Raw genomic sequence first — 25,197 nt, 5'->3', positions numbered from 1 at the left:
TATCTCATACTTAGGCCAATATTCAAAATATTTATCAACCAATATAGTATGGGCATCAATGAATCCAAACTAATGATGCAGTGTGGGGACAGGGTCCTGAAGTCACCTGCTGTGCCATGGCAGGAGCTAGCTCTTCAGTTCCTTAATCATGGGGGAAGACTGGTGGGCCCTTTAAGGGAAGAACTGGCAAGGTGATTTTTACTGGGAGGGCTTGGGGTTGCTCTTCTTTACCAACTGGAAATTAGTAACATTTTGATGGATAATACAGCTTCATTGGGGCATACCCACTACACATCAGCCTTTGCCAACGTTTCCACCTGCCTTTCTCTTTTCCAGGCTGAAAAAACCTCAGTCATTTTCGTCTTCCCCCGCAGTGTTTTCATTTTACAAGAGTTTAAGCCTCTTATAGATTTCCTAACAAACCCTACAAATTGTATGTAGTAAAGATCATATGAGGTCAACAGTCTAAACTTGACCTTTTAAGCAATGGCAAAAGGGACAAAAATCAAAATATGAATCTAGTGGGAAAGGGTACAGTACACGTGGACATAGCTCAAATGTCAAAAAAGGAGCCAGTTTCTAGACGATGGCATGAAAGCATGACGATATCAACTCTTTCACTGGCGTAACCAATGGCTGTGCCAAAGTGGTCAAGGAACAGTCGTCTCACTCACACACCCCGACAGGTTAGTCACTCCTTTCCTCTGAGCCCCACAGCCTGTCTGCTTACCCTATTACAGAGTTTATGACAAGACTTGACAATCACTTCATTTTATCTGTTTCTCCTACCAGGACCATCCAAGATATTTGGCTCTATGTTTAATCATCCTCAGAATCTAGCCAAGAGTCTGCCCCAGAGAAGATACTCAATACACACCCTACCTTGTCCTTCACCAACAGCATTGCTTCATTGAGTGAACCACCAGATACCCAAAGCCTGTAATTACTTACTGCTTCAGTCTGGGATTATACACAAATCCTCATCTCTCCATGCCAGGGAATATGTAGAGAAGAGGGAGCTTTGGAGCCTGAAGTCTAGAGATGCCCCTTGTCCCTTAGCGACTGTGCTTCCCTCCCGTATTCTTCAGAGAGACAGAAGGGGAAAGATAGGCAAATTTCATTTCTAACCATTAGTGTTTCTGCTACTTTCTTTAAGTCCTTATCACATAAGAGCACGAATGCCAATTTGAACCCATGGCTGGGTTGAAAACTCAAAGGCAGAAGACTAAACCAGGTACTTGTGAAGAAATCTAGAATTACAGTTACTGAAGTCTAGTGCTTTCCCTTTTACTGGCTCCCTCTCCAAAATCTTGACATTTGGCAAAGTGTGTACCAGAAAATCCAATGCTCAATCTACTATACGTTTAATCAACCACAGTAAAAGAAAGAAGAGGTTATCTAATGTCTCTTCCCTCTCAAAATCTTCAGGCCAGTAACTCATCAACTGTGCCTCTTCCCAGTCTACCCACAGCAGCTTCTCATTAGGATACTGGGAATAACAGAGAATTAACGTCTCATCTCACCTCCTTCTTCTCCAGCTGGTTTGATATCAATGTAAAAAACTGATGGTTCCTTCTGTCTTTAATTACACTACTACAGCATATGTTCCTTGAAATCCATGTTTTGATCATACCACTCCCTCCCTGCACTCCAACACAGGACGGCCCCACCTCTTGAGGAACTGAAAGGACTGCATTCTGATGACCAGACAGACACATACAACTTTAGTATTTTTGTGCATGTGGTGAAATGAGAATTCCTTTTTGTGGAAGGAGTGAGGAATTGATCCAATTAGGATATACAACCAAATAAAAGAAATGAATGAAAAATGCTAGCTGAATTTTCAGCCACTTTCCCTAGATGTCTTCAAAACATACATAGCACCAGATCAGCAGTTTGCAGAAATCAAAATGGCTGAACTGCAGCCAAGATAGGCAAGATTCTTGAATGATTTAATTAAGCTAGAATCAAACACAAAGTCAACAGCAGATAAAAATTCACCTTCCTCAAAGTAGACCTCAAAACATACAGAAACGTAATATGAAGAACTTACTGCCATTTACTTAAGCCTTGGCTTTAGAGATCAGAAACAGAGGAGGAAAAATTAGGCACAGTTATCAAATCCTGATCTTTGTCTCAAATATCTGATGTTACTACAGTTAAAAGTGTCTATGGCCCCATTCACTTGACGTTGCAAAGTCTGAAGACCAATAAGGGGTAAAAGTATTTTCTGGATACTTATAAGGATTGGTTAAGTGACATAACTGGTACACTTGCTCCTAGGAACAACAGCAAATTAAAGAATATTTTTTTCCTAGGCTGATAAGATTGCTGTTGACATAATACAGCATATACACCACTTTATTTTCTCCTTTCTGAAGACCTACTCCTTACTTTTCCCAGGATTTAAAAATCATGTTAACAAAAAGCAAATACGGCATGGCCAGATGCCTTTCGTGGTCAGATGGTTCATTGTTTAAAAAGCTTCAGTTTGAAATCCAAAAGATTGTTAACAGATGCAGTTTCTGGCTAGAGACTGGGAAAAACCTCATTTAAACAAAAGAGTATGTTGTGATTGGAACTAAAAAGGGAATTACCTTTAAAGATAAGAACCACAAACATTTCCTATTTGAAAATACCCCCAGCACCACACACAGGACCTTTTTTGGACCTTTCATGAGAGTTAAAAAATTTGACAGTGGATTACTGTCTGTGACAAACCATAGCTGAAAAACCAGTCCAGTAACTTTCACAGATTTGTTTCTACTTTCAACAAGGCCACAACATCCATCTCTTACTCTCTCCCAAATTACTCAATTAGGCAAAATTCCAATTAATTTCTTTCCAATCATTTTAGCCTCAGAAATACTTTTGCTGCTTTCATGTTGGCTCTGGAAATGGGTTTTCAACCAGAGACTTAGATAGAGCAGTTTCATAAATGAACAGAGCTTGATAAGCATGATAGCCACCGCTGGGACTCAAGTCACTGTTGGATGGAAAAGAGCCACTTGGCTGACAAAAGCTTGGCCCTGTCTTCAGGTCCTAGACTTCTTTGCCTGCCCAATTTCTGTTCACTTTTACACAGAAGGCCTGCTTTTCACCAACTCATGCTGTCTGTTTCTGTTGGCTTCAGTGGGCCCTTACTCTATGGCTTCACTATGTGTGAGAATGTCTGCAATGCCCTGGGTTCTAATCTTGAAAGATGGAAAATGTGAAGGAGCCATGGGTATGTTGCTTTCTCTTACCCTGAGAAATGGATGTGGTTTGGCTCACTGGTGATAAGCCTGATTTCAAAAGGCTGCACAAGAGATGTTCCAAGGAAAATAATCTGTTTTAATATTAAGAATAGCTGTCACGGGGCTCCATTCTGAGAATGGGCAACCTATCCCTCAGGAAGTTACATTTCTCTGCAAAGAGGTAAACACCTATCCTTTTCCTGGTTAGGTTTCTGTGTTCTCATATTCATTATATGTTTCCTGATGTATTGCAGTTTCCAAAAAACTCAGTTTCAGACCAAAGGCATAGTACGCAAAGAGGTAAACACCTATCCTTTTCCTGGTTAGGTTTCTGTGTTCTCATATTCATTATATATTTCCTGATGTATTGCAGTTTCCAAAAAACTCAGTTTCAGACCAAAGGCATAGTACAGTTTTAACAGCGTGGGAAGCTTTGATCAAGAAAATCCATAGTCAAGCAATGCTACCATCCACTTTAAAGTGAAGCAGATCTATAAGACCACAGGATTCCCCAAAGAGCTAGGGCTTTGCCACTCAGCTGTGCCACTGCTAAGTCACATGAGGAATCCACACTGCTGGACTGAAGCTAGCAGGGGAGGTGCATTCCCAAAGATCTGTGCAACTGGCCAGGTGCTAGCAAGTAGGACCCATCCATCCAGAAAGGGGATTCTGTGGCCAGGGGCCACATCCATGTCCACCCTCATCCTCCTACAAAAAAACCAACTTGAAATGAGGTTTGCAAGAAGATCCGACAGGTCTGGAAATTGAAAAATGAGCAGCAGCTGCGAGCTCAGGGTCATTATTATCCTCCAGGGGTTGCTTTTTCTACTCTGAGGGGCAGTAGTTTCCATGATTAACTTTCAATTGCTGTCAAGGGTATAATAAAATCTGGGAAAGACGAAAACTTTCCCCTCAGTAAGCTACTCCCATTTTCCTGCCCTTTCCTTTCCTTCAGTGCACATTCTCAATCCCCACTTCGTATTGTTTCTGAATTTTGAGAAAAAAATCTGTACTAGGATGAGCCAAAATAGACAATGTCCTTGTGTACAAAGGCACTTGAGGATTTTTTTTTTTCTCAGTTCTAGAGGCTGAGTCTTTAAGATGGCAGTGGAAAAAGTTCCCTTTGTTTCTAAAGACCACAGAATAACATCAGTATCAAAACTATACACATTTTATTTTCATTTTAAAATTCTTTCCCAGCATAGTATATATGTTTCTTGAGCCATGACAATCAGTTCAACAAAAGAGAGGTTTTTCTAGTTGATATGTACATAGAGAAAGAGCTGCAGAGGAGGACACATTTGCTCACAAAGATATTTTACTGGTTATGACTGGATTAGGAACCCGGAAGACTTGAACTTGGGCTGAGCTGATGGAGGCTCAGAGATCATACTGAGAGGGTACAGCTGGACACATCTCTCAGCAAAAGCCATCGGGACCAAATCTGACACATAGTTTTATCAATTACAACTGCTCAGGTGGAAAATTAAATGTGCTTTAAATTTTGGCAGTATTCAATATAACACTAATGACAATTCAGTGGTTCAGTCATCATACATTCATCTCAAAATATGAGATGCTGGAGTTAGGAAGATGAATAGGACATGGCACCTCACCACCAGAGGCACAGAGTCAGGTGGGAGACACACACACAGGCCCACTGCTGGAGAGAGAATGCCTTTACCAAGCAATGGGAGGTGCTCCTGGGAGGTGGCACATCGATTACACAAGGCAGCAAAGAGGGGGCAGAGGTGCCACGTGAGCAGACAGAGGTCCTGAAATGCATCACCTAATAAAAGGTTTCCCTGACTGATGCTGATGTCTTGAAAAGATATTGGGCTGTTATATTTGCTCCTGTTTCCCTGGGTCAGAGTGAGTAAGCACAGTGCCTGCTGCCTGTTGGGGAGAGACAGCATTTCTCTTAGGTACCAGCCCCGCCCTTCCCACGTAGCCCATCTTGGTTCAAGTTTCTTTTGGAAAAGAAGAGAAAGTGGCAAAAAGCAACCATGGATCTGCCATGGGGTTAAAAAGACGGCAGAGTGAACTTTATTTCAGGAGAAAGCTTCCATAGAGTGACACCTAGTGCTGTGGATGCCAGGGAATAAGAGCTTTTGGTGTTTTCCCTGTTCCAGACATCCATTCTCCCCATCTCCTGAGGGAGCTCTCAAGTGAGAAGTGACTGCCCAGAATAAGACTTTGTTCCTGCAGTGGGGTGTGGCCATGTAACTAACAGTGGTACGTGAAGGTAAGTCAGGTGTGTAACTCCTGAAACGTGTCCCTAAAATTGAGGGTGGTGGAGCTTGTGCCTTCTTTTCTCCATCCTTAGTTAGGAATGTGAAATGGCTGCAGAGCCTCCTTGGGCCACACGGATGAGGCCACACCTTGGAGATGGTGAAACCAACAGTTCGTAGAAGGTGGTACCAGAGGGCTGTGAACCCACAGAATTGGCCTAATTTACGTGTACACAAACGGTCATATAAACAGCAAGGGGAAAACATCTATCTTGTGTAAGCCAATGTTACTTCGGGCCTGACATGTGATCACAAATAACGGTTACAGGTACAGGGGGATCCAATGAAGTGCTGTTCAAAACAACGTCCAAGGAGTTGGCACGCTGCCATGTGCAGCACCAAGGCCACGACATGACACACTCAAACTAGGTTTTACCTTATAAAGAGCTGTCTGAGTTCTGGTGGTGAAATGGGAGAGAAAGGGAATCAAAAATGATAATTTTCCAGTTAACCATAATCACAATGAACATCTTACCTTTTTCTTGCTACAGTATATTTGCCATTTTTTCTCAGCCGGAAGTGCAAACATGGCTTCCCGGTGTTTATCTGTGAGGTCAAGTTCATCCTGAGAAGAAAGAAAACAATTAATATGTCATAGATTAGATGTAATTCCTATACAGAAAGTTATCAGTAACATCAGGGGGAGGAAAAAAAAACACAACACAAACACATATTTAAATGAACTTGGAAAAGATCAAGAAGCTAAGTTAAGGTGCTTGTTACAATGACTAAGGAAGCCCATCCCTGGCATGGGCTAGGCATTGAGCACAGCAAGAGGGACCAGCCCTGCAGTTCCTGAGGGTGGGGGAAAGTGGACCAAGCATGGACTGAAGTACACTGAGCTACTATTTCTGCACAGGCTCCACTGAGCAGTAAAGGCTGTCAAACCTCATGAGTTTAGGATTAACCATATTAAGGATGAGGGTTTGCTGAGGATGGCCTCACAAGCTCTGGCTATTGGTGGGGCCCTGAGAGACTAGGATGTGGTGAGGAGAGAACAGCAGAGACAAAGGCGTGCTGTGGATGCAGACTTGGTGTGTTAGGGGACAATGGACGGTTAAGTTGAGGCAGTCGTATATGCCAAGGGTCACCAAATGAAAGGTTTGAGAAGTGGGGCGTAACCAGTTTGTGAAAAGCCTTCAATGCCAGACTAAAGAATTTACCCTCTTGAGCAAGGTGAGCCAAGGCAATGGACGGTTAAGTTGAGGCAGTCGTATATGCCAAGGGTCACCAAATGAAAGGTTTGAGAGGTGGGGCGTAACCAGTTTGTGAAAAGCCTTCAATGCCAGACTAAAGAATTTACCCTCTTGAGCAAGGTGAACCAAGCAAGTTTTGAGCAAGGGAGTGACATCTTCATTGCCATAAACTAATTAAACTTCATTGCCATAAACTAATATTTACTAAGTACTTTATGTGCAGGCATTTTCTCATTTAGTTCTCACAACAGTCCTAAGTGGTCCACTCATTATTACGTTCACATTATAATATAGCTAGGGGAAATTTAGATTGGGTAAATCACTTGCTGAAGACTGCACACCTGGTAAATCATGAGCCTGGGTATTAAGCCCAGAGCTGACTCCAGAATCCAGACTCTCGGCTTCCCAGATCAGTATTTGGAAACATTAATTTTACAATGGTTTGTAGCTTAGATTGAACCCTAGAGGAAAGCAATTTAAAAACATTCATAACTAATAAATAACAACAATGTGATAATGCATATGAAGTGCTTACAGAAAAGTCACTGGCATTTAATAAGAATGCAATCAACAACATTATTATTGGTATGGAGTGTCTGGTACATTTTTATTCCCATAGAGAGTTACGTAGTTGAGGGTGGTAGATTGGTAGGAGTGGGTAAGACATTTTTTTAAAAAGCTATAAATTAAAGCGCAATAAGGTTTAGGTCTCTGAGGAGCATAAACAAGTTCCCCTCAGGGTGACTGCTGTGTATATTTGCAGTTCTGCCACACTCGTGGACACCCAGGCCTAGAATACTGGTTTTGTGTCTTATGCTTCTGTCTCCACTTAGTCATCAAGACCTATTATTTCTTCTTTGGAAAAATCTCATTTTTTTCTTTGATCTTCCCTTTGTTTCATTCCCAATGAAACAACACAAACTTATTTATGCTCTAGTAACCTCTCCCTTGGCTTCTGGAGATAGCCTCCCACTCTTCCTCCTTGCCATTCCAGTCCTTCCTACTTGGCACACCCACAATTCTCTTAAAGCAGTGGTTCTCAAACTCGAGTACCAGAATCACTTGGAGGGCTCTTTAAATCACTAATCACCCAGAGCTAGTGAGAGGAGGTAAGAGAATTTGCATTTCTTTTTTTAAAAATTGAAACATAATTTATTGTACATATCTGTGAGGTACAGCACTGAATATCAATACCTGTGAACAATATGTGATGCTCAGATCAGGATTATCAGTATATTTGACATTAAACAATGTAGGGCTGGCCACATAGTTTAGTTGGTTAGAGCACGGTGCTAGTAACACCGAGGTCTAGTCACCGGGAACCGCACTTCACAATCACTTCCTTAAAAATAGATCACCTGTGCCATTTTCATCTCCCAATTCAAAAAACTTCATTAGTTGCACACTGCCTAAAAAATTATCTGTTCCTCAGCTTGCCTTTTAAGGTCTTCCATTTCTAATCCCAGCTTACTTTTCCAGGCTTGCTTCTAGCCATCTCCTTATACTCTATCTTGTTGCCACCTACACCTCCAGGCCTAGCTGCGAATTAAATAGGTAAAAAGTACTGTGAACAGTGCACAGCAGCCTTGAAAGCCACTGTGAACTATGTCCTTTATCCTAAGAGTAGTCAAAGGTCACTGGTGGATTCTGAGCTGGACAGTGACATAGATTAAGTTAGATAATAATTGGGAGTGCCTAGGCATAATGCCCATAGTGTACTAAGTCCCCCACCCCTCCATTCCAAAAGTTTCTCTGCTCTGACTCATTCTATTGTAATACTATGGCTGACTCAAGCACACAAGACTAAGAGACTATCACAGTCTTAAGAGATCTATCAACACTTCTTTGCTGTCCTACCCATTCCAGGACCAGGGCCAGACCTTATGAAGAATACAAAGATGAATAACAGATCCTGATTTCAAGGAATTTATAATCTAGCTAGGAAGACAAGATGATAGGAGGCATTAAGCAGTTCCCTTTCTTTTCAAGATCAAGTCCGAATTCCTTAGCAAGTAAAGGCTCCTCATGACATGATCTTTGCTGACCGGCCCCACCTCTCCCCCTCCTTCTTCAACAGTGGCACCTTCTAGCACTTCTAGCACTTCTCATCACAAGTTGCCAACTTCTGAAACTTTGCACCTTGTGGTTCCCTTTTCCCAGAGAGCACTTCCCACCAAGTCTAAGGAGCAAGCCTATTCATCCAAGCTTTTACAAGGCATCAGTTGTTCCCTCCAGACACCCTAACCTGACTTTCCTGTGCTTTCTGGCATTTACCGAATGTTATTGGCATGTTGACTTCCCATTATGGACTCATTCCCAGAGGACAGGAACTCAATTTGTCCTATTCATCTTTGTACTGGTTGCTAGTCCCTAAAACAATCTGACATAATAGGAATGCCAAAAATATTTAAAATAATAAAAAAAAAAAGTGGGAGGAAAGTAGGGAAGATGGGGAAGCTGGGAAGGAGGGGGAAAGGGAAGGGATATTGTAAGATATATAGTGATGATCAATGCATATTAAAGACTAAAAGCTTTTTTTTAAGGTAAAATGTACATACAGTGAAATGTACAGATCTTAAGAATACAATTTTTGAATTTGGCAAAGGTATAGACTTTATACTTTAGAAACTGGTGGTACAATTTTACACTCTCATCAGCAATTTGTGGCAGTTACAGTCATTCCACATTCTTACCAACATTGGCGCTTTATCTTTTTAATTTTAGCTATCCTAGTTTATGTGAAGTGCTATCGGTGGCAAAGGTATAGACTTTATACTTTAGAAACTGGTGGTACAATTTTACACTCTCATCAGCACTTTGTGGCAGTTACAGTCATTCCACATTCTTACCAACATTGGCGCTTTATCTTTTTAATTTTAGCTATCCTAGTTTATGTGAAGTGCTATCGGAATAGTTTTAATTTGCACTTTCCTGATGACAAATAATGCTGAATACACATTTCTATGTGTTTATTGGCCATTCATATGAGTTATTTCTGTGAAGTACAAATCTCTTGCCCATTTTTACTGAATTGCCTATCTTATTTTTATTCATTTAAAGAAGTTCTTTATATATTCTGGACACATGTCCTGTGTCAGAGGCATGTATTGAGAGTATTTTTCCTAGCCTGTAGCTTGCCTTTTCATTTTGTTAGCAGTGTATTTTGATCACCAAGTGTTTTTTGATTTTGATTAAGTCTAAATTATCAGTATTTTTTCTTTTATAGTTAGTGATTTTAAGTCTTCTCTTAGAAATTGTTGCAGCTCACAGGACAAAAAAATATTCTATGGTTTTCTTCTAGAAATTGTACAGTTTTAGTTTTAGCTTCTATGTTGGAATCTATAGTCCATCTCATAGACCTCACTCCTGGATAATTCACAGGAGGTCTTCAAAAAGTTAACAGAAAGATTTGTATTATCTTTTAATTCCATTTTTCTATGAACCTTTTGTAGTGCACTTCTATGGTATTTCTTTAGTTACAAAACAGCTGGATTGCTATTGCCTTGCTTCTTTTCCAGTTACTTATACTCATTTAGATACACTGCTGGGCAAGGAGGGAAATAAAAGCACAGTTGATGAAAGAAGGGAAAAATAATGGCATACAAACTAATTTGAAGATCATTCTGACAGATTAAGCTGTAAAATTACTTTAAAATACTATTACAGGAAACTTTTCATTTTGATAATATTGACATACTGAGAGAGGCAACTGTGGAAAATGAAGCAATTGGGATCACTATATCTCAAATAGTATCTCTTTCCATGAATTTCTTAGAAAAAGTACATCTATAGAGGCAGAAAAGCAGATCAGTGTTTGCCTGGGTCTAGAGCCAGGAGCAGGGACAACTACAAGCGGGCACACGGAGGTGGGGTGCTGGAAATGTTCTAGAAGTACAGTGGTGATGGCTGCATAACTGTATACATTCATCAAGACTAAAACTGTACACTTACAACAGGGGAATTCCCTCTCTGGCATGTGAATTATACCTCAATAAAGCTGCTTTTAAAAAATCAAGCCTGCTTGTTGGAGCAACAAGAAAACAAAGAAAAATTCTCTGGAGATAGAGAAGAGACTATATAGCCTTGTGTACATAGTAAGGAAAAAAAATCTGGTTGAACATCAGATAAACCAAGGAGTTGGTTTAAGAGGAGAAACTGATTGCAAAGAATTGTATGAAAAGAAGAGGAAAGGAAATCTGTCTACTCCTTTAGAGTAAGTAGCTCGGAAATGTTACAATTTCAGAAACAACCTTTTGTCTTAAATCAGTGATCATTTCCATGAAATATCCTTATCCTTTCTTTGAAAATTATATAAATTCTATTAGTATATATTCTATTGAGGCCAAGAGATAGGCAATGTTTTCCACAAGGTCCCTTAGTAATTAAATTAAGTGATATATTAATATTAGCAAGAAGTCCTTAAGAACCTTTTCTGTTTTTTCTGATTTTTGTTTTTTTGGTTTTTTCCCCTAGGGGTGGTGCTACAGAAGAGTACTGTCTCCTCTGTGAGTTAACAGACAAGTTTTCCACTAAGATTAACAAACAAATGTAATTAGTCGAACCCCAGGAAGCACCTTGGTTGCTTCTAGATCTCACTACATCTTAGACTTGGGTGACCTAGCTACTTTCATTGGTCATAGAATTTTTTTTCATTATTATTCTTTCCTGAATAGAGTTTTAAAAGTCAGTTAAAGAAAAATGATTTAGTGAGTGATAAAAGGAGAAACCTTTGCACCAAGAGTCATTCTTCTCTACAGAAATTTCAAGTTTCCTAATAACCAAACCCAACAGACAAAACCCTAAAGGCTTTTCTTCTTAATTACATATTTATAAAATATTACTTCACATACTTAGAATATCTTGAAAAAGGATATTAATTATATTTGTTTATTAAAAATAAAGGAACTCTGAGGGAAACCTAGCTATGGAAACTAAAGTTCCAGGTTTGATTCCTTAATAAAATGTATTATTAAGCCTCACCTGTGAGATTCTGTACAAAGAAATCTCCCCAGTCCTACACTCTAGAGTAAGCAGGCAGCTCTCAAGAGAAATCTACATAAATCAGAAAACAATCGGCACAGTACAAATCAATGTAAGGAAATGAACTGATTTGCTAGATAAAGCAAGGGAAGGAATTTTGAAATAATATACAATAAGGGTCTTAAATGAGTTGAAACACTAACACTTTGTAACAAAAAACTCTTTTCAGAGATTTTAGCTAAATTGAAATATGATGTTATTTATAAAACCTCCAAAGCAATATTTAAACCATTCATTCTTAGAAAATCTACCAAATCCATAGATTTCAGTGAGCTAACAAGTAAATTTACAGTTTGTTGGAAATCTCTAAGGAATTCAGAATTTCTGTTTCTAATGAGTTAAGCTAACTCCTTACACACATACAAACATATCTGGACAGAGGCTGGAGTACATGCGAATGATGCTGAAGGAAAAGGAGAATAAGAAAAACAAGGAGAGGGGGAAGCTCAAACAGGCCCTTGACATTACCCTGCCAATAAACTCACTGTTTTGTGTGTGTTTGTGCTTTGGGGTTTTGTTTTGTTTTTAATGATCCTTGACATGGTAACTGTCCATCTAATTCAACGTACAAAGCTCACAGAACTTCCAACCATATTATTATTCAGACAAGTATAACTTTCCCCCCTCAAATTAGATACTTCAGGTACTTGCCCACTGTATACAGGCACCTATCCTATCCTAACCCCACCCAGGAAGGTTTCCCACATGGCCAGCAGGCTGTTCACCTCAAGGATACACCCAACATCAGCAGTGCCTTTTCTGGATTTAATCCTCTCTTCACATCCCGTGACTCAACACTTCAGGAAATAAGTCAAACTCCTGAAGAAACAAGTGAGCTGACCTCAGGCCACATGACATGTGATAAGTGCAACTTTGAAGGGGACAGGCCAGACAGCACAGATGAAAGACTGAGGGGTGACACTTTGGCAGCAAAAAATTATACTTGTATAAATGTATGGAGAAAATTTACTACGAGGCTGTGATAATTCACTTAATGTATGAACATCTGGCCCTACCACAGCAAATGACTATCACATCAGGGGTGACACTTTGGCAGCAAAAAATTATACTTGTATAAATGTATGGAGAAAATTTACTACAAGGCTGTGATAATTCACTTAATGTATGAACATCTGGCCCTACCACAGCAAATGACTATCACATTCAGGAGTCATGAATGGCCAGTGCATCTCTTAAAATTTAACCACCCTGAAAACAGTATTTTATTTTCTTGGTGGTGATGAGAAATCTGAAAATTAGTTAAGATTTTTGTCAGTTTAAGTAGAGGTGCATTCAGTGAATTAATACCTGCTCTTAACCAGTCGGGAAGAACAGAAATGGAAAACAACAGAGCTTTAAACCCTAACAGGGTTGTGTACACTTAGAGAACAAACCTTGAAGGTTTCGGCCTGTATGATTTCTGCCAATGTTCTTAGTCATTACACAAAATACCACAATATGACTCACCACCACCTACACAGTAATATTCTCTGTGTCTGATAGACATGTTTTCATTCGATATATGAAAACAAGAGTGAGAAATCCCACAAGCAAAGGCTGACTAATAGAAATAATTTTTAGTTTCTTACTACCAATGGTTGAGTGTTCTATACCACTTACTTTCTTTCCCTTAATAGCAGGCAACGCAGACTATATTCAGTTTGCTAGACAGTCTGCAGCTAAACCTATAGGCTTCTTATTCAGCTTTTTTATTTTTCAACTAGAAACTCATTGGCATGACTAACTTTTAATTAGTCTGCATCACCAGCTGTTTTCCAGTCATCTAAAATAAACTTTGTCCTAAATATGTTAGAATCATCTCCCAATATCCATCCATCCAAATTTCCAGTTTCTACATCTTATAATTTAGTACAACTTCAGTTGACAAGGCTTAACAATTTCTAAGCGGTGTTTTCTTACTGAATGGAGGGACTTTGTCTTCTGGGACACAGAAAAGGCTGTAAGGTGACAGATGAGAAAGGTACCCTAAGGCCCTGTGGGCAACTGTGAAGCCAAGTTCCACACATGCCCCCTCCCTCAGTGACACAAGCACTGTTCTTGCCAGCCCAGGGCCCTCCCATACCCTCAAGACACATGTCTGGCAGCTCATCTGACACTTTACACTTTAATTGGGTCAAAGACAATCTATCCGCCAGCCCAGGGCCCTCCCATACCCTCAAGACACATGTCTGGCAGCTCATCTGACACTTTACGCTTTAATTGGGTCAAAGACTATCTAGCTCAATGAGTCTCTTCTCACATTGTAGCTATTTATCTGTTTTACCATGTAATATATGGCAGAGAGACTTTTAAGGACAGAAACTATTTCCTAAACATGATCATCCTTATCCTTTTCATCTGTTACCCTTCATGCTGGTCACTTTGGTGTTTCCATAGTCACTAACATATCAATGAGGATGGGTAAAAAAAAAAAAAAAAATGACAGCAGGTGCTAGGGTGCAGGGAGAGTGCAGGCATCAGCCTAAACCCATCTCCACTACTTCCAGAAAAATTCAAAATACAAACCCAACTGCTGGAGGATTTCACAGTCATTAATTCACACACCCAGGCATGCATTCAGTCAAATACTTAACTGAGCATCTCATGTGTTATGTTTCAGTAATTAGTTATCCATCCATTCATTCAAGCCACATTTATTGAGCACCCACTCTGGGCCAGACGCTACCCTAGGCCCTGGGTATCCTGTAGGTGAAAAAGCCAGATACAATGCCTGAGCCATTCTATTCTCTGAAGCTACAAAGGTACATACTCATAGTGGATTTAACATAATGAGTTATTCATATGAGAATAAATGCAAACTATCTGATTGTTGAAAAGATGGCAAAGGACTTCCTAACATTTCCTTCTACATCCAAGGAATGCCCTTCTTTCTTGAAGACAACCCATATTCTTTGTGAGCTTTCAGTCATTTGGTTTAATTTAGTTCTTAAATACTGCATTGTGTAATGAAATAAACAGCTAGCAGGTTTAGGATGTTTCCAGTAGATTCATTTAAAACTGGACATGAAAAAAAAACTGTAACTTTTTTAAGGATCTGGTTTAAAAAAAATTTTTCTGACTCTTCATCTATGAGCTACAAAATCATAACGAAAAGATGTAGCTGTTCACTGAGCTCCTATAACATGCATCAAGAAACAGTCTGAAATTCCAGAGGAATTGTGGAAATTGAGGGCTGCAGTTGGGAGGACTCTAAACACAGTGGATGAAAATATTCAAGGACAGTTTAGAACTGAAATACACCATCCATGTATTGGGCATCTACCTCCCAAAGGTCATGTCACATATTTTTTGTGAGAGCAAATGATGGTGTTTAGATGACTCCCAGAGAAGATATATTCTCATGTACAGTTATTTACAAACTACCAGATCCCTCTAGCCATTAACTGAAACACATTTTCAAAATTATACTTGAAAGGTTACCTAAACCACACTACTTCTAGAGATGAAATTACTCCCCCACCCTTTTTAACACCTATATTGGCTGATATGGGAACACTGTACATTATTTGCACATTGTGGCCTATGGACTAAGCTAAAAAGTCAGATTGTAAATTGTAGCAAAAAGCCAAGCAAATCATACCACTCAGGGTCTCTTTAGGATTCATATTAGTGAAAATCATCAGGACCAAGGAAATTCATTAAACATTTTCTCAATAACATTATTAATTCAGAGATGGTTTTGTAGTATTTCCATTTAACAAGAAAGTTTTCATGTTTCTTTCCTCCATCTCTCTCTCTGCCCCTATTTTAGTTCCCTTGACCTAATATTAAAAAGCATCTATAAATAGGGCCGTCCTGTGGCTCACTTGGGAGAGTGTGGTGCTGATAACACCAAGGCCAAGGGGTTCGGATCCTTATACAGGGATGGCCGGTTAGCTCACTTGGGAGAGCGTGGTGCTCACAACACCAAGTCAAGGGTTAAGATCCCCTTACCGGTCATCTTTAAAAAAAAAAAAAAAAAAGAAAATCTATAAATAAATGACAACTGGACTCATAACAAGGTATCTAACATGAAGTCAAAATCCAAATTTAACAGCACACAGAAAAGGATGTTTGATATGATCTTAGTGAGATAAAATATAAATTTAGAACTAGAAGGAATAAAATGGCTTTGTGGCTGTACCTTAAGTTTTACTAGATTTTTTAGTGAATAAGAGGACTAGAAGGAAACTTAAGAAGCCATTCTGATCTTCTTACTGTCTCTAATCAGATAGGACCTCAACAATTACAAAGAAATGTATAATGTCTCCTGGGATAAAAACCTACTGCCAACCCTACTTAGATTCTTAGAAGCAAAGCAATGTTCTATTCAAAAATATAACAGATATAAACAAGCAAAACCACTTACACCATCAGCCTGTACTACAAACCATCAGCTGTTCCCAGAGCCAAAATAATTTGCTTATCAAGTACTGGGTTTGAGAACATTTTCTACCACCTTTAAATTGACTGTGTATTGGCAGCAGTTCACATTCACTCCATAGGAATTTTAGCACTGCACACATTTAAGCCCATATCTACATTCCCACTTCCCTTTATAATATATTACATATTTTTATACTGTTCTGAGCATTTTTCTATGAACTCATCAAGTTGATTTATCCAAAAATGACACAGCGTCAAGGGAGGATCTACTCAATATTTTTTTCTTCTCTGTCAACTAATCATGTCCTTTAGCTAAATGGAATTTTCTCTTTTGACCTTCAAAGGTTTGTCAAATGAAAACAACTTTTAACTTCATAGAAATAAAACAATTTTATTATCAATTCCTTCATTAGATTCTTATTTTTGGTTTCCAGACAGCTAGATACTTTGAGACTATTCTAGATATATTTCCGAAGTATTTTATACAATTTCATTTCCTCTACTTTACCAAGCAATATTTCACACTCTAAGAAACAACAGATTAAAACTATCACTCCTTACAACCAGTTTTTTTCTTCAGTTTAAAATTAAACGTTCCTGCTACCCAATTGTTTCATTTTTCTTGGAGACAGGGAACTGAACAGCTCCTGTAAGCAACTTTCTGTTCTTATTCATGGATTTAGTGTGAAAGACAAGTTTTAAAACTTTTCATTGATTCTAGTGTTAATGGAAGAATTTTGTTATTAAAAAAAAGCTTAAAATAACCTTAACAATAAAAGAAATTATGTCAACAGCCTGAGAAAAGGGGTTATAATTCACATGGCTAATAGAACAAAATTTCTACATTGGCAAATCCTTAACACTAACTTGAATTCCTGTAGCTTCTTTCATACCAAAGTGACCTCAGAATATATTGGGCTGGCCCCGTGGCTCACTCAGGAGGGTGCAGAGCTGTTAGCACCGAGGCCATCGGTTCGGATCCTATATAGGGATGGCCGGTGCGCTCACTGGTTGAGCATGGTGCTGACCACACCGTGCGGAGGGCTGCGATCCCCTTACCGGTCCAAAAAAAAAATATATATATATATATATATATTGAAAAATGAAGAGATTACTGATGTAGGTTCCCAAGTGAATTCATTTGGCACAGCTTACCTTGACTGTGAATTCATCTAAATTTAGTCTATCAACTAAATTCTCTCATTCTTGCTATCTTCATTTCTCAAATTCTGTGCTGGTTACTAATGTTTAGAATATTATTTATGATTATATTTTGAAGATACAAATCTTCTCATCATCCTACAGTATTCACTATCACTACTTTCCCATTGAGATTATAACTTTCCTTGACAAACTTTGGTAATGTAAATGGTGCTTTTATGATCAATAATGAATTTCTCAACAAGTTTCTTTAAAATATTTTACATTTCCTGGAAGGCACAACACTCTTAACATATATTACCCCAAAATATTAAACTCATTTGTCAAATAAATGGAAGACTAAGAATTGTATTTGAAAGAAGGCAGATCAATGAGCGAACTGTGTAAAACAGAATTAGTAACATTTCAGGTTTAGAAAAACTTGGGTTTCTACTGCATATTATTTCCAGCTAGCTATAAATTCACAGTAATGTGCTGTATTAGAAATGAAAGCTTTTCTCTAAAAAGTCTATGAAATGGATTCCAAATACACAATATGTGCTATCTGAGGTGAGATTTACCACAATACACTATAAAAATAATAACCAGACTCGCTTTAAATGTGGATTTTTCACCTAAAATCTCACTCAGGAAAAGCAGTTGGACACTTTGCATGATTCACAAGGCAAAGGAGCTGAGGGTGATAGAAATCGAAACTGTGAGGGGGTATTAATTCCAACATCATGGTTGCTATGAAACATTCTGTGGGAAACCCTTAGCCCTTGGCATATGCGGGAGCCTATTCTGTGGGGGCTCCCAGTAATTCTCTCTTTCCTTTCTACTTCAAAATTAATGTAACCAGAGAGGTGTGTGTTATAACAAGAAGATACCTCAACAATTAAACTTCAAGGAAAACATATTCAGAATCTACCCAGGGAGACACCTATTGCTAAACTTACAGATACCTCACGAAGACTGTATTGAGCAATGGTTATTTTTGTAAATATAACTAGATTCCAAAATATTCGGATGTACTTTGGTATATTTGGTTCACTGAGAAAACCTATAAGAGAGCAGAGGTACTTTCCGCTGGTTCAATGAATTTGGGAGGGTATAGTTCAGAGGTAGAGCATTTGACTGCAAGGAAGAATATCTGTTTAAATCAACAACCCAACCATTCCCAACACACCTTTTACAGGCTTAGAATCCCAACCCTCCTATCTTATGATCCATCTAATCTGCACTTCTTTTAGTTCCTGGAGCCTTCCATGCCTTCTCTCTCACCTCCCAGCTATTCTCACTGTGTGTAACACGTTTTTCTCTCCTCTTTGCCTGGATAATTTCTTCTTGTTTTTCATGTCTCACATGAAGTGTCACTTCTTCCAGAAAGCCTTCCGGGATCCTTCATACTAGGTTAGATACCCACAGGGATAGGTGTCAGTGAATAGCACCCTCCGTCCCCAGGAGTTTTGGAATACACTGAGAGCTAAGCTAAGAATCAAGCAAATGCGAATCAAAATACCCTCCTTTTTACTAATAAAAGTTGCATTGGTGAAACCAACTTCCATTTGCAGACAAATAGGCCTGCAAACATTTCAATGCTGAATTAGACACTTACCCATCAGTCATAGGGACAACCAGACAATTGCAGACTCCCTGAGGGGGCATATGTCTGTAAAACATATAGCACTAAGGGTCACAGAATGGCAACACCGAGGGTTGCGATCCCGTTGCCGGTCCCCGGTCCGGTACGGGGGCAACACTGAGGGTTGCGATCCGTTGCCGGACACGGAAAAAGACAAAAAAAAAAAAAGAATCAAGCAAATGCGAATCAAAATACCCTCCTTTTTACTAATAAAAGTTGCATTGGTGAAACCAACTTCCATTTGCAGACAAATAGGCCTGCAAACATTTCAATGCTGAATTAGACACTTACCCATCAGTCATAGGGACAACCAGACAATTGCAGACTCCCTGAGGGGGCATATGTCTGTAAAACATATAGCACTAAGGGTCACAGAATGTGTGATTTCTGAAAGCAGGTTGATTTGCAGAGAAATGGGAAATCGGGAGGGACTGAGCTGTGCATATTCCAAAGAGGTGGAAGGAGTTGACAGGCCAGGTAAGTTAATCCAGCAGAATTCCCTTCTTGTAAAAAAAGGGGGAATAAAAGTCCTTCGCCAACAAAATGTACTGCTTGAGCAGGCCCTCTCCTGGCACTCAGCACATTTGATATGATTGCACATTTAGTTGCCTGTCTTCTCTGCTAGACCTTCAGCTCCACAATGTCACTAACGGATTGTGTCTCACTTGCTCACCAGTTACCTCATGATCTAGCACAGACAGGCATTTAACACACACACATCAAAATAATCAGTCAATTAGTGACCCATTCTTCCGTACATCCCAAAGTAAATCTCCTATTGCTAATATTGAGGTGGAAAAAGTTACTTGAACAAAGAAAATTTATAGAGTTGTCAAGCCTGGGAGTCTTCACATAGGTTGGTTGGGATAATCTAAGACCTTTAAAACCCTGCAGAAAAAAAAGAATATAGCTGAATCTTATTTTAAGGGACCAATGCTAAGTCTCAGACTGGTTATGTTATTTTGATTGAGGCAGAGGGCAAAGGGGAAGAAGTGGAGAGGGGAAAGGGCAGGGTGGGAGGAAGAGAATACAGGGAAAAAAATTGATGCTCAAAAGTGATAAAATATATGGTTTGCAGAGATTAAACACTCAATATTTTATTTGTAAATATCCTGAGTAATTTAAAAATTGTTAGCAGCGAGGCTTTATATTTCTCTTTGACAACTCACAAAAAAATTGCCAAGTTATATATCCTCAGTTTTTTAGGACCTATTGAACAAACTTTAAAAGCAGATGGCTAATCAATCAATGGGGAGTGAATAATAACAAGGGTTGCCAAAGATGTGAAGAAATCGGAACCCTCATACATTGCTGGTGGAAATGCAAAATGACACAGCCACTTTGGTTGTTGTCTGACAGTTCCTCAATAGTTAAACATAACACTACTGTATAACCCAGCAATTCCACTTCTAGGTATATACCCATGAGAACTGAAAACATATTTCTATGCCAAAACTTGTATATGGGTGTTTACAGCAGCATTATTCATAAAAGCCAAAAACTGGCAACAACCCAAATGTCATCAATGATGAATGAATAAGCACAATATGGTCTAGCCATACAATGCAATGTTGTTTGGCAATAAAAAGAAATGAAGTACTGGTACATGCTACAATGGATGAACCTTGAAACATGCTAGGTAAAAGAAGCCTGTCACAAAGGACTATATATTGTACAATTCCATTTATATGAATTATCCAAAATAGGTAAATTCTTAGAGACTTAAGTAGATTAGTGGCTGCCAGGAGACAGTGGGGATAGGATGAATGGGGAGTGATGGTTAATGAGTATGGGAGTTGCTTTTTAGAGTGATGGAAATGTTCTAAAATTGATGTTGGTGATGGTTCCACAATCCTGTGAATATACTAAAAGCCACTGAATTGCATGCTTTAAATAGCTGAATTATGTGGTACGTGAATTATTCCTCAATGAAGCTGTTTTTTTTGTTTGTTTGTTTGTTTGTTTTTTAAAAAGTCTGTTTGGGGAAGTGGGACCTCCAGAAACCATCACATCCTGAAACTGGAATAATCCTGGTTCCCCTGCTGGTGGCAAGGAGTCTGCCAGAGAACTAAGTGCTCTTTGCGGTCCACCTTCCTTAAAGATTCACATCGCTGACCTTCTATCCAGGCTTGCTTTATTCATGAGATGATAATGTTGCAGTAAGCAATTCTGAGAGAAACTTATTTGGTATCACTTTTAAAAACGTCAAACGAGTGACTCATCACACAAGGCAAAGGAAACTAGCTGACAAGAACCAGCCCTCATGAGATGCTTTCCAACAGATACAGAGGTAAAATGGCCTGCACGTGAGGACCCACACCAGCTCACTCACAGTGGGCAGATTAGCTTTCAAGAAAAGGAGAAGCCTGGGATATCTGCTTAGGCTGTACTAAGAAAACACCCAAATTACCTCCTATCCCTCTCGATGCACCAGGACGTGGGGTGTAAAGCAACTATTAGGTCCAGCTTGTGTAAAGAAGTTATCATCTTTAATCTTCACACCAACCCTACCAGATAGTTGGTATTATCCCCATTTTCTAGGCAGGCAAACAAACTCAAATTCAAACAGAATCCATCATAAAGGAAGTATTCCTAGGCTACAGAGCTGGCACCTGGAAAAGCTGCCTGACTTTAGAGCCTGGCACTCTCTGCTCCCACACATGGCCTCCCTATCCTGTACAGAAGCAGAGGCTTCTACTGGCTTTGAGCCCTCCTTTCTTTCCCCAGGCCACTGGCAGTAGGATAAACTTGTGGTCTAAGTCCCTAAAGTAAGGAGTAGACAAAAATCCATCCGTCACTCACCAGGACAGATACAAACCTCAAGATAATTTGTTTTCCAATGGTTTCAGCTTAAAGTTCTGGTTTGGCATTGGCTTTTTAACAACGAACAGCTGTAGGCAATTTTCACACAGAATAGAGACATCAATAAGGCTGAGAGTGGAATTTTCTCCCTTATGAATTCAGAACAATGAGCTGTCTTCAAGATGAACATGGTGCTGCCACCACACAGGCTGTTGCCTAGGTCTCATTTTGGGAGGCTGACAGAATGTGACTGAAAGGACTGTGGATGTGGGAGCTGAAGATGCAGCTCTGCCCACCAGCTCCTCCATTTGAGAAGGCCTTCAGCAATCAGCAACACCTCCCTCCTTAGACTGACTTTCAGTTCTAAAATACTTTAAGTGGGAAATAAAACCAAGCCTGTAAATGCACCATTATTGTGTTTCTTGATAGCCAGCATGGTAGATGATTCAGTATCCCTTCCTGGAAGAGGACCATGTGTGTCCTCAGGCTTGGCTAAAGGACTTGTGTTTCTAGTCCCTAAAAAAGCATGACACCTCCTTACCCTGTAAACTCAAGCCCGGTCACGTGATCTGCACTGGCCAATGAAATAGGGGCAAAAGTGACATGTGTTCTCTCCAAGAATAAGTGTAGAGCCTACTAGTGGTTTACTATGTCTATCTCTCCTCTTCCACCAGGGCTAGGTCTTGGGCAGAAGATGGTGAGGAACAGAACCACAGCTGACCCACAGTGGACAGCATTAGCAAGAGATAAGCCTCTGCTGTTGCAACCACTGAGGTTTTGCTATCACAGCATAAACTAGCTTAAGATGACTGAGACAGCCATTGACATCTGTCCCCTCCACTTCTCTTCTCACCTTCAACTCTTGCTGACAGTTCACTTCTGCCAGAAAGTCTTCTCTGACCATTGTCCTCATCACTTTGTCCTGCACCTCATAACATGCATACGCACAATCTGTGCAGAGGCGTTTTGTGCTTATTCCTCCGGTGGCACTATACCTTCTTCATTATCAATCCCCTTTTGCTACTGAAACTGTCCGATCCTTGAGGGCAGCTTCTAGCTTTCTATTTTGAACTTCCTCATTAACACCTGGAACAAAGTTCTGCATGCGGTGGAGAGGGAGGAGGGGAGAGATTCCTTAAATACTGAAAATACTTAACATTATAACATATAAACATGTTGCCAAGAACCATCTCTTCTTTTTCCCTAATCAATTCTCGTTGGTAATAGGCCCATTACTTCACTCAGGAGAACAGAACTCAAACATCAGCTTCATAGACTCTTTGATGTTGGCATATCTTTTACTTTATAAGCAAATTTTGTTCTGTAAGAGCTGGAGTGACATGGTCAGTTCAGATATTAACCGTGGAGGGCAGTGACACAGCCTACATTACTTTCTTGACCTAAAAGTCATGTAAAACGATAGCATTTTCTAGTATCTGTTGAACAATATATCTGGTCCGATTAGTACTCCATTACAAAATGCCAGTGGTGATCAAGGGGGGCTACAGTATTCATGTAACATTTATTCAGCACCTTTAAGGGTCAGACATTGAGCCATTCCCACTGTGCATTGTTCTCATTTAAAATTACATCAAACCTAGGAGGAGATATTATTTTTCCCTACTTTCCAGAAAACAGGTTCAGAAAAATAACATAATTTTTCCATACTTATGCAGATAAAGTCAGAGCAGTAATTAGAACTAAGGTCTTCCTAATCCCTGTGCCAGTCCCTTTGAACTGTGTCATAATATCCTCTGAAACACAGAATGGAAAGAAACACCACTTCAGAGATTCTTGGAAAGCTAAGTTGGAAAGTGTACTCACATCTCTTGATGAATGGGTCCTACACTAGATACATCCCTCATTCGAGGACAGTGGATTCTAAAATACGTTAGTATCTATAAAAAGTTTCTCACAATAGTTATTACTCCAATCCTACCATTAGGCTGAATAATGATACTGTACTTAAGTAATAATGCCTTTCACCAAAGGATCAAGGACAGGACGGGAAGTATGAATAATTTTTAAAAAGACATTAATACTATACATTGGAAATGGGAGTAGGAGAGCACTGGGGAATCCCAGAAGGTGTGAAGCAAATGAAGGAATTGTTTATACACAAGAGTACAGACACAGGTTGAGATGGGGGTGAATTAAGAAGAGCAAGTTAGGATGCAGAGCTACCACATATTTGAAGACCTGAAGTTCTAAACTCCTCCACTCACTTAAAGCACCAGCAAAGCACTTGGATATAGTAATGCTATCCTCTTCCAGATCCTCTTTTTCTGCAGGCTCAGTGCAGAGCAAATGAAGGAATTGTTTATACACAAGAGTACAGACACAGGTTGAGATGGGGGTGAATTAGGAAGAGCAAGTTAGGATGCAGAGCTACCACATATTTGAAGACCTGAAGGTCTAAACTCCTCCACTCACTTAAAGCACCAGCAAAGCACTTGGATGTAGTAATGCTATCCTCTTCCAGATCCTCTTTTTCTGCAGGCTCAGTGCATACATACACAATAATGGGGCCCATTCCACTGAAAAAGGAAAAGTCCATGGCAAACCAAATCACCTAATCCACATCCTCTCTCCTGTCTCTCCCTGGCTCCCCACCAGAACCAGGATAGAAATCTGGGGCTCACCACAAGTTCACTGAACATAACATCCAGCTCCTCCACAGGGGGCATGGGCAATGCTGGCTCCATGGTCTGAAGTGCGAAGTTGCTGTCATTTCGGAGCCGATACGTGATTTCTGGATGATCGTTATTTCGGAAACAGCAAAAGATGAATGAAATCCCCCGTCCACTTCTCTTCCTTGGGGCCATGGCTGACTTCTGTTTATTTCTTGATGTGACTACACTCTGCAAAAAGAGAACAGGACATGGTTAAGAGTACACCAATGGACAAAACATTTTTTTAAAAAAAACTTGGACCAATTAAAGAAAGAGCCCCCTGTGTGGTGACAATGTGTGCACCCTGCAGGGCACAGAGAGGACAACCATGAGTAGGTCTACAGTCCAGTTGGGCAGAGGGCACATGTCCTGCTAGTCACCTGTTGAATGTTTCCTGTGACTGGCTGCTGGACAAACAGTACAACTCTCTCCAGTCCACCCCATAACATGCTCTAAGCGCAGTGAGCCACTGGCCATTCTTTTTACATGCATTCCCTTTGCTACAAATTTGTTTTGTTCTTCTTATTCTCCCTGCAAGAATGAACTTCTCTTTCCTGCCCCCGAGGATATCTCTCATTCATACTTTAAAGTACATTCCAATTTCTCTTCCTTCACCTTCCCAAGTAGGAGTAATAATATATATGCTAAGGCATAGGCATATCCATTCCAGCAGGTGTCACATTCTGAGTGTTTCTTCCTGTTTGTTAGAATATGACTACTCAAAGTAGGAGAACGTTTGCTGTGCAGTAAGCACTTTGTGGCCCTATTGCCCATGCCCATGCCCATGCC

The 25,197-nt window shown here is 39.8% G+C and overlaps 1 protein-coding gene across 2 annotated transcripts in view; it reads right to left on the bottom strand.

The window, feature by feature from the left end:
• DAAM1 (dishevelled associated activator of morphogenesis 1) overlaps positions 1-24,594 on the bottom strand; it is a 104,672-nt gene extending 80,078 nt beyond the window's left edge. The window contains exons 1-2 of one of the 2 annotated variants that reach the window (XM_008575921.1): positions 24,379-24,594; positions 6,003-6,092 (exon numbers count right to left, since the gene is read on the bottom strand). In XM_008575921.1, coding sequence (XP_008574143.1) covers positions 6,003-6,092; positions 24,379-24,561 — 273 coding nt within the window. In that variant the 5' untranslated portion in view covers positions 24,562-24,594. The remainder of the gene's footprint in view (positions 1-6,002; positions 6,093-24,378) is intronic. The other variant, XM_008575920.1, reaches the window with a different exon arrangement.
• Between the last annotated feature and the right edge of the window lie 603 nt (positions 24,595-25,197).

The sequence above is a fragment of the Galeopterus variegatus genome, unplaced genomic scaffold, assembly GCF_000696425.1.
Source record: "Galeopterus variegatus unplaced genomic scaffold, G_variegatus-3.0.2 Scaffold1257, whole genome shotgun sequence".
Classification (NCBI taxonomy): Eukaryota; Metazoa; Chordata; class Mammalia; order Dermoptera; family Cynocephalidae; genus Galeopterus; species Galeopterus variegatus.
Note: the sequence above shows the minus strand (reverse complement) of the source record. Positions and strands in the feature narration are given on the sequence as shown.